The sequence below is a fragment of the Lactuca serriola genome, chromosome 8, assembly GCF_051521515.1.
Source record: "Lactuca serriola cultivar US96UC23 chromosome 8, Lser_US96UC23_V15, whole genome shotgun sequence".
Classification (NCBI taxonomy): Eukaryota; Viridiplantae; Streptophyta; class Magnoliopsida; order Asterales; family Asteraceae; genus Lactuca; species Lactuca serriola.
The window spans coordinates 192,777,285-192,790,413 of record NC_136415.1 but is presented as its reverse complement, the minus strand read 5'-3'; the positions used below and the strand labels follow the sequence as shown (position 1 = coordinate 192,790,413).

Below are 13,129 nucleotides of genomic sequence, written 5' to 3'. Positions count from 1 at the left end.
GGAGGGCTGCACCATTATGACATATATAGTTTTCTGAAATCCAACAAACAGGCCGACATGTTCATCGTAGTAGCTAAATCTGTATAATGAACTTAGATAATAGACTTCCACAAGGAATGCTTTAACACTTATCCCTTAACCGTTATTCATAGGGAAAACATTATTAAATATGTAAAATAGGTACATGTATAAGGTATGACTAACCATAATCTAAGTCGTACACCCACACTGGATCTCAAAAGAACTGACTAAGTAAACAATACTATAAAATATTATTTTGGTGTTGGTTACACCAAAGTTTAGTCTTTATGTCCTTCGAATACAAGATAAGATGCACTCACCTTTCAAACACTAGACAATCTTCAATATTCTTTAGAGAGTTGTAGGGGTCACTTCCTTAGTATTATCATAATACACCAAGAAACTAAATACATTGAATTAGAATCTCATGCATCAAAAATTGAGTATATAAGTCTTGCCAAGGAATATAAATGTAAGTTTGTTTGTGTGTGTATGTATATATATATATATATATATATATATATATATAACCTAAATCTTTCAATGGAGACGAAGGGTTGGACTGAAGTCTGGCGAAGGAAAATACCATCGGAAAAGAGGAGCAATGAAATTACCACCTATTTTGTCACTAACGTTCCAAAGGATGCCAAGAAATGGGAACTGAGAGCCATATTATATAAATTTGGGAGATTAACAGATATCTACATGGGGACTAACATCGGAATTAACAGACAATATTATTCATTTATCAAATACGCTGGGGTGGAAGATGTTAAAGAACTTGAAAAGAAGATTGACGACGTGAGATTAAGAGGTAAATGTATCGCAGTGAACTTATCCATCCATGACAGGAAAGAACCTCCAAAACAAAGAACAAATCATGACAATGCGAAAAGATAGAACCAGGTATGGAATCACAACCCTCGCACTAAGGACCATCTCCTTGATCATTGGACCTTTGCTGCAGTCGCCATGACAATCCACTGGCCTTCTCATCGATGTCGTCCCCACCTCCTCCCCCGCTGAAAACAGTACCTATTTCACTAAGTAGAGAGATCATTACCCGTAGCTGGTTGAGGAAAGCATCACTAATTGGAGAGGCTGCTTTGTTAAGACATCTTGGGCATCTACCAAAACTATTTAAGATCCAGAATAATGAATGCATCGAGATAAAGTACTTGGGGGGTTTTAAGGTCCTATTATTATTCAATTGCTCGGTGGATGCCACGAAATTCATGGAGGAAGAAAAGATATGGACAGAACACATGAGATGGCTTAAGTGGGGAGACCATTTGTATACAAGATCCGAGAAAGTTGCCTGGATTAGAATATCAGGTCTCCCGCTAAACCTATGGGGCAACAGGAATTTCGATGCCATCACACGGGGATTAGGGAAGACATGTCACACCCCCAAACCAAGGATGGTGGAAACGTCCGGGGGTGGAGGACTTCATGTATAGTATCACAACAACGAGTATAATAGTGCTCAAAGTAAATACAACCATCATAAATATAATTGAAAAAGGTACACCAAAGTATATGTTTACATGTTTCAAATCAATTACATTATGATGACAAATGAACTGTTCGACGATTTAACGTCCCATCCTCAAAACGCTGTTAATTTCTTGTTTCACTGAATTCCTGAGAATACAAGTAGTTTTGAAAAAGTGTCAACAATTAAGTTGGTGAGTTCATAAGAGTTTTGTTTGAGAATGAAACTGTTTTATTTGTAAAAGCGTCAAAGTATGTTTCCAGAAAACTCAATATTTTCTTTGTTAAGTTTGAAATGAATGCTTCTATGTTATGTGATAATGAACCCTAGAAGGACCCGTAGATTCCTTCTATAATCACCCAGTGTATATAAGTTATATAAAATTTAAGTTAAATGAACCGTTGAATATAATGGGTCTGCCCTAGGTCCACAACCAAACAAGGAACAGTAGATGAGGCGGACCCATAAATTCTATGTCGATTACGACTAGATTCTTATATAACCCTGGCATATACACTTAGCGATTATAGTTGAAGTCTAACAATTCTAGCTTTATGTAGTTTTAATAGAAATATGTTTTCCAAAGAAAATCCAATATTTTCCTTAATAAAGTTATGTAGTCCTAAATCCCATGACTGAAAATCAACAAGTATTTTTCCATACTTAAAGATATAAAAGTGATTTTTAAATCCGCATAACTCGTTAATTTGAAAGTAGAACCCGTAAATATTATGATTTGTTAATACAACATGTGAGCTATCATAACCATGATAAGACAAAGACGGCCTCGAAATACGACGTTCTTCAGGTGTCGCACGTTAAATGACACTTGTCACCCCAGACCTGCCGGTCTAGCTATTGCAAGCAGCTCAGGTGCGGGCTTTTCAGACCCCAATATAGATTTATACACAACTGTCAAGCTCTCCCTACAAGAGACTCTGGTTACAATTTACAGGACTTTTGACTTTCTTACCATGAGGGTAACACGAAGCGAATGACTCACAAATTTATTTATTAACAAATTTGCGTGAACTACACTGAAAACCTTTGGTAAATAAGTTTGAAATGTAAATGATACATAAACTATACCTATTATAGTTTATCCAAAACGTTTCTAACGTAAAGGAACCCTTTTTATGAAAATACATTGATGCTATGAGTCCATAAACTATTACTATTACGTAGTATATGACAACCCAATTTGTTTTGTGAGTAAAACCTTTCTCATGTAGTACAAATCCATAAACTATGCGTATTATAGCTTATTATATGTGTTCAAATGAATGAGGAATCCTTATCATGAATGCCTAAATTTCAGTTTATGATGATACACTAAAAAGAAAATGCATTCAATATATAGAACTTATTGTTATACACTTTGCTCAACATAATACAAACTGTTATGAAAGTTATAAGTTGTTAACTAGTTTTTAACCGTTCTACATTGTTTTAGAAAAATCATAGAAAAATCATACGAAGCCGAAAACTGAATGCATAAATTCTGAGAGTTCACACAATGTGTCTAGTTTTTTAATCATTTTTATTATGATTTTTGTAAGTCTTTAACTTGTGTTAAAATACTCATATTCATAGACTGGTCCGAATTTGTTTCTGAAATGACAGGCAGTTTTGTAAAAATCACCATAAATTGTAGAAAAATCGTATGGAGAGGTGCAAGTAGTCATTTTAAAGCTAAGAACTTGGACTATTTGCACCTAGTGCAGTTTTGAAAACTAAAATATTTAAGTTGTCTAAAACAGTCCGTGAATGGAGTCCAACTTTTTTGATGAAAGATGTTGGAAGAGTTTAGTTGTGTTCTTATTGATTTAACTCGTATTCCCCCCCCCCCCCCCTAAATATTAAGAAAAACATGAGAAGATAGGGGTATGAACTCACCTTGAGTGATTTCAGTAGATAGATGATGAAGTAAAGGAGTATTCGACTCAAGAACACTTAAATGATGCTTGAAGACTTCGAAGATCTAACAACAAATATGACGATATTTGTGTAAGGAACTCATGATTTGAGTGAAGAAGTGTAATAATCATATGAAAGATGATGATACTTACCAAATGATGAAGAAAAGTCTTAGAAAAAGCCTTGGAAAAATCGGAATTCAAAGAGAGAAGTTGAGAGAAAAGTGTTTGCTCTTTGGGTGGAAACCAGAGAAATGAGTGAGAATGAGGAGAGAGGATGGATGTTCCTAGGGGTGCTCATTTGGATGGATCGGTTTGATCCGATCCAAACTAGTAAATCCAAATTGATTTCGGTTTTCAAAACATGGATCCGAATTGTCCAAACTAAATTCAAATCCTATCCGATTCGATCCAATTACAATTCGGTTGATCGGTTTTTATAATTCGGTTTTCAAAAATCGAATCATTTTAAAACGACATATAATTATAATATTATCCAACTTTACACAAGAAGCAAAAACAAATAATTTAGTTGTGATTTGAAATTTATAAACAACTAATAAGAAGATATATATTATAGTTAAATATTTATAGATACAAAACTTTTGAGAGAAAATGCATATTAATGTTTTTTTTATCGGGTGAAATGTTTTGAACCTATTTGAAAAAATAAATTACAAATTAATAAATAATTATAGATATATATATATATATATATATATATATATATATATATATATATATATATTATAAATAGATAAATAATAAATGTTTATTCGGCTTTTTTGGACTATTCGGTTCTTATTTTATAAACCAAAACCAATCTGAAATCAAAAATAATAATTTGGTTTTGTTGAAAACCAATCCAAAAATCCGAATATCCGAACCAAATTGTCTAATTGGATAATTCGGTTTTATCCGAATAGTGAATAGCCCTAGATGTTCCAGCTCTAATAACGTGGGAAATGGCTGGAAATGATGTGAAAGGACATTGACATGACTAGGGATGGTGGGGAGGGGTGTGGGTTGGTCATGGAGTGGGTATGGGTGGTTGCTTGTGTCATAAAACAAAGAAAGGTCAACACTCCACCTCTTGTACTTCGCCCACTCTTCTTGGATAAGATTTATCCCCCAAAACGTGATTAATTAAAAAATATGGGGCCTTATATGTTAAAATATAGTATCATAACAATTGCATAATAGTAAAAACAAGCGAAAACAACCATTGCATTAATATAGTGATTTTAAAAACAAACGTGTTCTATACAGTTAATAGACACCAAAAGTATAACAAAATTAAAAGATGAGTCTTGTATACGCTCCATCTTCTCAAAAGCTGCACCAGTACCTGTCTATCATTGATCATTGACCTGAGGATACAAGTTATTTTGAAAACGAGTATCAACATAAAGCTGGTGAGTTCATAAGATTTTAGTGGCGTTGCCTGTATAAAAGTGCTTACATTCATGTAACATAAAAGCTGAAATTAATAGTTGGGAGTAGTAAGAATCCCTAGAAAATCCAATATTTTCCAGAATTGTACATTTATAAGTTAATTTCCTTCGAGTGTGTAAAAGTATTTCCATTGAAACTTTCAGTTAGAAAAATAAGGTAATGAATTTCATTCAAGTAACGTAATTAAGGAAAAGTATGGTCGGTTGGCTGTAGTAGTGTTGCTAACTTCAATTAGTAATATATATTTATTTACTTCGGGAAGTTAGCTTGGACCTTAAGTCTTAGTGTGTTAATTTGGATATGGATGTGATATCTCATGTAACCAAACTGAGTGACAATAGAGGGTCCGTTGACCTTCCCGGTTATACGTACTGTAGCGATGTAGTGCCACCCCTGGGCCTAGTCGGCTCGGACTGTAGTTAACAGTTGGGATGTAATAGCGTCCGTCCTGTATAGATCTATACATGTAGTGTTGCTTTCCTTCCGGGAAGCTCTGGTTACATGGTATTTGCGCCGTAGAGTGCCGTATAGAGGGATAGTGTGTTATACTCTGGATTAGTGTATTCTTCTTGTATTATAGTATAGTAAACTTTTAGCATTGTACATAGCGTGTTCTCTTTAACATGCATTAACTTGTAGTAGTAGTAGTAGTAGTTATAGTGAGTATAGTAGTGATAGAGGTAACGAGCAGTAGTCTTAACTATACCTATTATATTTAAATAGAGTGTGGGATTGCATGCCTTTAATTTTCAAGGGTATTGAGTAAGATAAAGACTTTCATATCTAACACAAATATATATGATATATAACTAAGAAATCAACGACAGTCGGACGGATAACAATATACCCTAAGACCACAATCAAACAAGAACAGGAAATAAGGTGAGCTATTGGTCCTAAGTCCTTCAAGTCTTACTTATATAAATATATTGGTGTAGATACAGTTTAAAAAGGAAAGTAGTTTAAGCATAGTTTGAAAATAGTTTAACAACAATTTAACCTAGAAAATGCGTTTGATAATTATTTATAACAGTTTTATTGATAAGTAGCTAAAAGTATCGAAAATCCTTTTTGGTTGCAATTTATAAATCACATATGATTTGATACTAAAACTTGTTGCATTTAACTTGTATCCCCCCCTAAAACATGTAAATGCATTTGAAAAGGTTGATTAAGGGGTATGAACTCACCTGCAGTGAGTTTAGTGGGTGAAGTTGTCGGGTAGAATGCTAGAGGCCAAATGAGGATATGAACACTCACACGAATCCTATGAAACATGTAGTGACACATAATGGTGTCTAATTAGTTATCTAATCACTAAATAAGTAAGTAATTACACCCCAATGCGTGAAAACACTTTGTTTCATGTGCTAGAAGGCTATCGGGTTGCTAGGAATTAGTGTAAGACCTCACTATGGAGTTTACTCCTCAAATACTCACCTTAGGTGAGTTTACGGTTGAAGGAACAATTCCCCCATGATTTTAGGGCCGTAAACTCATGGAAGGAGTATATTTGTGTGCCTTAAGGTTTCTTGTATCACTAGGAAGGGTTCTAGGGTCAAATCCAAGGTTTGACGGGTGTTTAGGGTTCAAATGGGGCACTCCCTTGGAGTTTGCGGTCCTTGGACCACTCCTTGGGAATTTATGGTCGTAAACACTAGGGTCTATGACTATAAACCCTTTAGCACAACATTCACTTCGTGTTTTGTGGTCCTAAGCTCAATCATACAAGTTTCTAGCCCAATAATCATGCTAAGGAAGGAGTTAGGGGCACAAAAACACCATTTATGGTGTTTACGGTTTTTATGCTTACGGTTCACGAATATTCATGGATAGTAAACTCATGTTTACCCTCTTAAAGGCTCGCTTTTTAGTTTCTAGCTTCATGCATGTATGTTTCTAAGGCAAGGACGAGTATTATAAGAGTTTTGGAGGGATTTTGGGCTTCAAAAACCCCCTTAAGGGTGTTTACGGTTTTGTGAGGTATTCCCAAACCGTAAACTCGAGTTTTTAAGGTTTTGAGTGATTAAAACCCGGGTTTGTATGAATGCAAAACTAAACAACAAGCTAGGGAGTATTACATACGATTTTGGAGCTTGAATGAGGTGATTCTTGAACAAACCCAACTTCTAGAGAGTGAAAGTAGAGAGAGAGCTTTAGGAGTGGGGAAAACCTCAAATGGAGGCCACTCAACCCTTATATAGGGCTTGAGTTGTTGGCCAGGTGGGGATCCACCCCATACCGACGTTAAACGGAGTTGAAAATTTTTACCCAATTAAATGGTCGTAATTAAAAACTTTTTCCAACTAAACGGGAGGGTAATTTACGTGTTTTTATTTATTTCATTACGACACTAATAAAATAAAACAAAATAAAACATTTATTGATTTGTCCACCCCAAATGTTAACGGAATCTTAAAAAATAGAATATTTTATTAACGGAAACGGGTTACAACGACGGAATAAATTTTGGGTTGTCACATCAACCCCCCCCCCCCCCCCCCGTTAGAGGAAATTTCATCCCGAAATTTAGAATTCAAGCGGCTAAGTTATTACAACACAACTAAGCAAAGAGATGAGGATATTTAAGTTTTATTTGATCCTCGCGCTCCCAAGTGAACTCCGATCCTCGTTTAGCGTTCCAGCAAACCTTCACAATTAGGATGCGGCTTAGTTTCATTCTTTTGACCTCTCGGTCCATGATCTCTGCTGGCTCTTCCACGAAGTTGAGGCCCTCGCTGACCTCAATCTCGTCGTGTGGAATTACGAGAGTCTCGTCGGATAGGCATTTCTTCAGGTTTGAGACATGGAAGGTAGGATGTATGTTTACTGAGCTCGCGGGGTAGATTGAGTTTGTAAGTTACGAGGCCGGTTCTGGCGAGAATCTCGAAAGGCCTTATGTACCTTGGGTTTACCTTTCCACACTTTCCAAAGTGTATCGTGCCCTTCCAGGGTGAGACTTTCAAAAAGACTCGGTCTCCCACCTAGAATTCCAAAGGTTTTCTTCGTTTGTCTACGTAGCTTTTCTGTCGATCCCTAGCGGCTTTTAATCATTCGCGAATCTGTACAATCTTCTCGGTCATTTCTCGAATGATCTCCGGGACCGTAAGAGCGCTGTCAGAAACTCGCCCCTTAGCTAATTGAGTGTCACCCACCTCAGCCCAACACAGAGGGGATCTGCACTTCCGGCCATAGAGGGCTTCGTACAGGGCTGCCTTGATGCTCGTGTGATAACTGTTATTGTAAGAAAACTCTACAAGGGGTAAGTGGGTACCCCATGCCTTACCAAAGTCGATCACACAGGCCCGCGGCATGTCCTCCAGGGTTTGGATAGTCCTCTCACTTTGCCCGTCGGTCTGCGGATGGTAGGCTGTACTCATGTCCAACCTCGTCCCTAAGGCGCTTTGTAGCGATTGCCAAAATCTCGAAGTGAACCTACTATCTCTATCGGAGATTAGAGATATAGGGACTCCATGCGGTCGTACGATTTCCTTAATGTATGTTCTTGTGAGTTTCTCCATCTTGTCTGTTTCTTTGATGGGTAGGAAGTGTGCGGACTTGGTCAATCTGTCGACAATGACCCATATGGTATCCAGCCCACCCGTTGACTTGGGTAGCTTAGTTATGAAATCCATAGTGATCCGCTCCCACTTCCACTCCGGTATCTTCGGTTGCTAGAGAAGACCTGACGGCTTCTGGTATTCGACCTTGACTTTCACGCAAGTAAGGCATTTACTCATGAAGGTAGCAATCTCTACTTTCATGTTAGGCCACCAGTATGACTTTTTAAGATCCAGATACATCTTATCCGAACCTGGATGAACGGAGTATCGAGTGTTGTGTGCTTCCTTCATGACCAGGTCTCTGAAACCACCGTGACGCGGTGTCTAGATTCGGTCCATGAGATATAAAGCTCCGTCACCCTTGATTTCCAAGTTGTTATCCATTCTTCGTAGGGATTCTCCCCTTACATTTTCAGGCTTCAATGCTTCGAGCTGAGCTTCCTTAATCTGTACGGAGAGATGCGAACGGATAGTCATCGTTAACGACTTGACTCTTCGAACAAAATGTTCTTTCCGGATTAGGGCGTTCGCTACCACATTGGCTTTACCCGGATGATAGCTAATTTCGCATTCGTAATCATTGAGTAGTTCGACCCACCGTCGTTGTCTCATATTGAGCTCCTTCTCGTTCAGTATGTGCTGGAGGCTTTTGTGGTCAGTGTATATCGTGCTCTTCGTTCCATACAGGTAATGTCTCCAGATCTTTAGAGCGAATACGACCGCTCCTAACTCGAGGTCGTATGTCGTGTAGTTAATCTCATGTTTCTTCAGTTGTCTCGAGGCATATGCGATGACCTTACCTCGTTGCATCAGGACACAACCAAGCCCCTGGTTCGATGCATCACAATATACCACAAAATCTTATGTCCTTTCGGGAAGGGATAATACCGGTGCGGTGCATAGAGCTCGCTTCAGGGTTTCGAATGCCTTCTCCTGTTTCTCTTCCCAGTCAAATGTAATGCCTTTCTGAGTCAATGTGGTGAAAGGTTTCGCAATCTGAGAGAAGTTCCGAATGAATCTGCGGTAGTAGCCAGCGAGGCCTAGAAATTGACGAATTTCTGTAGGCGTCTTCGGTGCTGACCAGTTCTCGATAGCTTTAATCTTGGATGGGTCCTTGTGGATTCCTTCCTCACTAACCACGTGTCCTAAGAATTCGACTCTTCGGATCCAAAATTCGCACTTAGAGAATTTCCCGTATAACTTCTCTGATCGTAGGGTTTCTAGGACTCGTCGTAGATGATCATTATGTTCTTCCTCACTCCGAGAGTAGAGAAGTATGTCATCAATAAAGACGATGATGAACTGATCTAAGTAAGGACGACACACCCTATTTATCAAGTCCATTAATACTGCGGGTGCGTTAGTCAGTCCGAAGGGCATCATTACGAACTCGTAGTTTCTGTAACGAGTTTGGAAGGCTGTTTTCAGAACATCCTCCTCAAGCACTCATAACTGGTGATACCCGGACTTAAGATCAATCTTGGAAAAGTAACTCGCCCCTTGCAGTTGGTCGAATAGGTCGTCTATACGGGGAAGAGGGTAGCGATTTTTGACCGTGAGTTTGTTGAGCTCCCTATAATCGATGCACATATGGAACGATTCGTCCTGCTTCTTCACGAAAAAGACCGATGCTCCCCAGGGTTAGAAGCTCGGTCTTATAAAGCCCTTGCTGAGCAGCTCGTTAAGTTGACCGGACAGTTCTTGCATCTCTGCAGGCGCTAAACAATAAGTCGATTTAGCTACGAGGGTAGCATGTGGGACTAGGTCGATTCTAAACTCAACCTGACATTTGGGAGGTAAACATGGGAGCTCCTCTGGAAAGACGTCGGTGAAATCGTATACAACGAGGAAGCCTTTTAGATCTTTCGTTTTCTGGCTCGTGTCGACAACGTGTGCAAGGAATGTGCGATATTCCTTATGCAAGTACTTCTGGGCTTGAATACTCGAGATGATGCGAAGGCTCGTACTGGGTTTGTCTCCGTAGATTAACAGAGTTTCGTTATTCGATAGATTTAAACGGATTGCTTTGTCGAAGCACAGGATATCCGCATGATGGAGACTCAACCAGTCCATGCCCATAATGACATTGAAACTCTTGATCGAAACTGGTATGAGGTCGATTGGGAAAGAATGATCATCTAGTGTGAGGGTGCAACCTATGTAGATTTCGTTAGAGCTCTCTGTCTTTCCGTTAGCCATTTCTACGATGAATGTTTCTTTTAGTGGTTGTGGGGATTGTTTAAGTAAGTGTTTAAAGTTTTGGTTTGTGAAGCTTCTTTCTGCACCACTATCGAATAAGACACAAGCATAAGAGTTGCTGAGAAGGAACGTACCCATGGCTACTGTGGGGTCCGCTACTGCTTCGTTGTGGCCAATAGCGAGTAGTCTTCCCATTCTTCCTGCATTCCTGGCCTTAGGACAGTTTTTCTTGAAATGACCTACCTATCCACAGCCATAGCAGGCCTGGCTCACTCCCGAGGACTTGAGAGATAGGTTTCGTTTGGGATCTACAAAACTGGATGGTATTGCCCTTCCGGTTGCAGTTGGTGCAATGCAATTCACGGCAAGGGCCGTTGTGTTGGAAGGGGCACTTGGGACACTTAGGCAGGTTTCCAATATAGGTTTTTGCTGGTACAGGGGTAGCAGGAGTGGTGGCAGGATGGACACCAACCATCAGTTCGTTTTTGGAAGAGGATTGAGCTTTCTTGTCCCTCTTTTTGTCCCACCGTTTCCTCTTGTTGTCGGATGTCTTGGGCGGTGTAGTGGCAGTTGTTGTTGTTGATGGAGTGGAAGGAGTCTCATGATCAATCAACATGTGGACCAACTCCTTGGCACTGTCAAAGGTTGCAGGATGTGAAGATAGAACATTTCCTCGATACGGGGGCACTAAACCCCAGATGTATCGTTCGATTTTCTTGCTCTCAGAAGGGATCATGTTAGGGCACATAGCTACCAGGTCGTAGAACCTGGCCGTATAGGCTACTATGTCTGTCCCCTTCATCTTGAGGTTCCAGAGTTCCTCCTCAAGCTTCTGAACCTCACCTCTAGGGCAGTACTCCCTTCTCAGTAGGTCCTTTAGTGTGTCCCAGCCCATAGCATTGGCTGTTACTAAAGAGAGTGAATTAACATGGCCATTCCACCATGTCAGGGCCCTTTCAGTGAAGGTGGCAGCAGCGAACTTTATTTTGCTTTCTTCGGGGCATGAGCACATTTTGAAAACGGCTTCGGCTCTTTCGATCCATTGGGACAGAGCAAGGATTCCTCCGGTCCCATTGAAAAATGTTGGTTTACAGTTCATGAAATCCTTATAATTACACCCCTGTGTACGTGAGGGAATTTCACCATGTCTGGAGTTGGTTCCCATTCCGGCTCCACTAGCGTCGCCATAATTCATTTGGGCCATGGCTGCCGTCACAGCTGCGGTCACTGCTGTTTGAAACAGCACTGGATCGAACTGCAGAGGAGGAGGTGGTGGAGGTGGGGTTTGAGTTGCAGGTCTGCCTCTGCTCGGGCGCTTGCGAGGAGGCATCTTTTACTAAAAGTTCATAGAGATGATGACAATAGTAAGAGTCTATTGCAAGTATGATTAGAGTGTTTCATGGACTAAATCAACATAGCCCAATAATCAGAGAGAGTCATAGCAACAGAGTAGTTAACTGCCAATTTTACTAGTATTAATGATGTAATATAAGTTCGGGAAAAGTGACCTAACGGTAGGTCTTACATCAAACCATAAGGGAAAATGTTGGCAGTCTAGAGGCCTAATTAGAGTACTTTCAAAGTTAGGAATGCTTACAGACAAGTGCTCTACCAAGCATAGAAAGGAAAAAGGCTATTCCTTAAACAAAAGATAGGGTTAAGCTGACATCTTCTACTGGCGACGGGTATCCCTTGGATGAACCCTAAGATCAGCCAGTTGGCGCACAAGTTCTTGAAGATGTGTTTCTTGTGCTCTTTGGCGCGCCTGGAGTTCCCTGACTTCGGCTTGGGATGCAGCTAGTTGTTGTTGCAGAGCCTCATTGGTCCTCCTCGTCCTATCCATAGCTTCTTCCAGTTGGCGAATGCGAACAGTGTTGAGGTTAGAGTTGGCATCAACTTCCACAACTCGGCCAATAGCTACTTGACCTTGTTCGACGTTCCTAGCAATCCTTCGGACCATGATAGGCAAGACTCGGTCCGCTGATCCTCCTCCGCTTATGTTGTAGAAACTTTGGTCTTCGTTGAAAGGTACAATCTGACCCTGCTCATCGCTCCATCGGCTCAAGGTTATTGCCCACATGGGGGTGGGGCCTTGAAATGCCGGACGGGGGTTAGGGTTTGGAGCTACTGGGGGCATGTTGTTGACATCTGGCTCAGAGTCAGAGCTATCAGAAAAGCCTTCTGCATGGTGATCATCCAAAGGGATCGGGTGGTCATCTTCTGACTCTTCATCGAGCCATCCCCTATTGCCTTGGTTTGGGTAGTATGGATCGCCGGGATGGTGGAAGCCAGCCATGCTATCTACGCGAGAATGGGGAAAGAAAGGTTAATAGGCGTACTAATCTAGGATACTTATAAGATGATCGTTATTAGTCGACCCAATACTTGCATGATGCATACCAATTACATGTAGCCGAAGCAAGATAATCCTTCGAATAAGCGACCCTAACTCCAGACCCCCAATCAAACAAGAACAGGAA

The 13,129-nt window shown here is 40.1% G+C and overlaps 1 protein-coding gene across 1 annotated transcript; it reads left to right on the top strand.

Moving 5' to 3' along the window:
* The first annotated feature begins 564 nt into the window (after positions 1-564).
* Positions 565-921, top strand: LOC145067714 (serine/arginine-rich SC35-like splicing factor SCL28). Its single transcript, XM_079014790.1, has one exon. The coding sequence runs from the start codon at positions 565-567 to the stop codon at positions 919-921; it is 357 nt and encodes a 118-aa protein (XP_078870916.1).
* The last annotated feature ends 12,208 nt before the right edge of the window (positions 922-13,129 follow it).

Coding starts and splice junctions, on each gene's coding strand:
- LOC145067714 (XM_079014790.1), top strand. CDS start 565: ATGGAGACGAAGGGTTGGACTGAAGTCTGGCGAAGGAAAATACCATCG.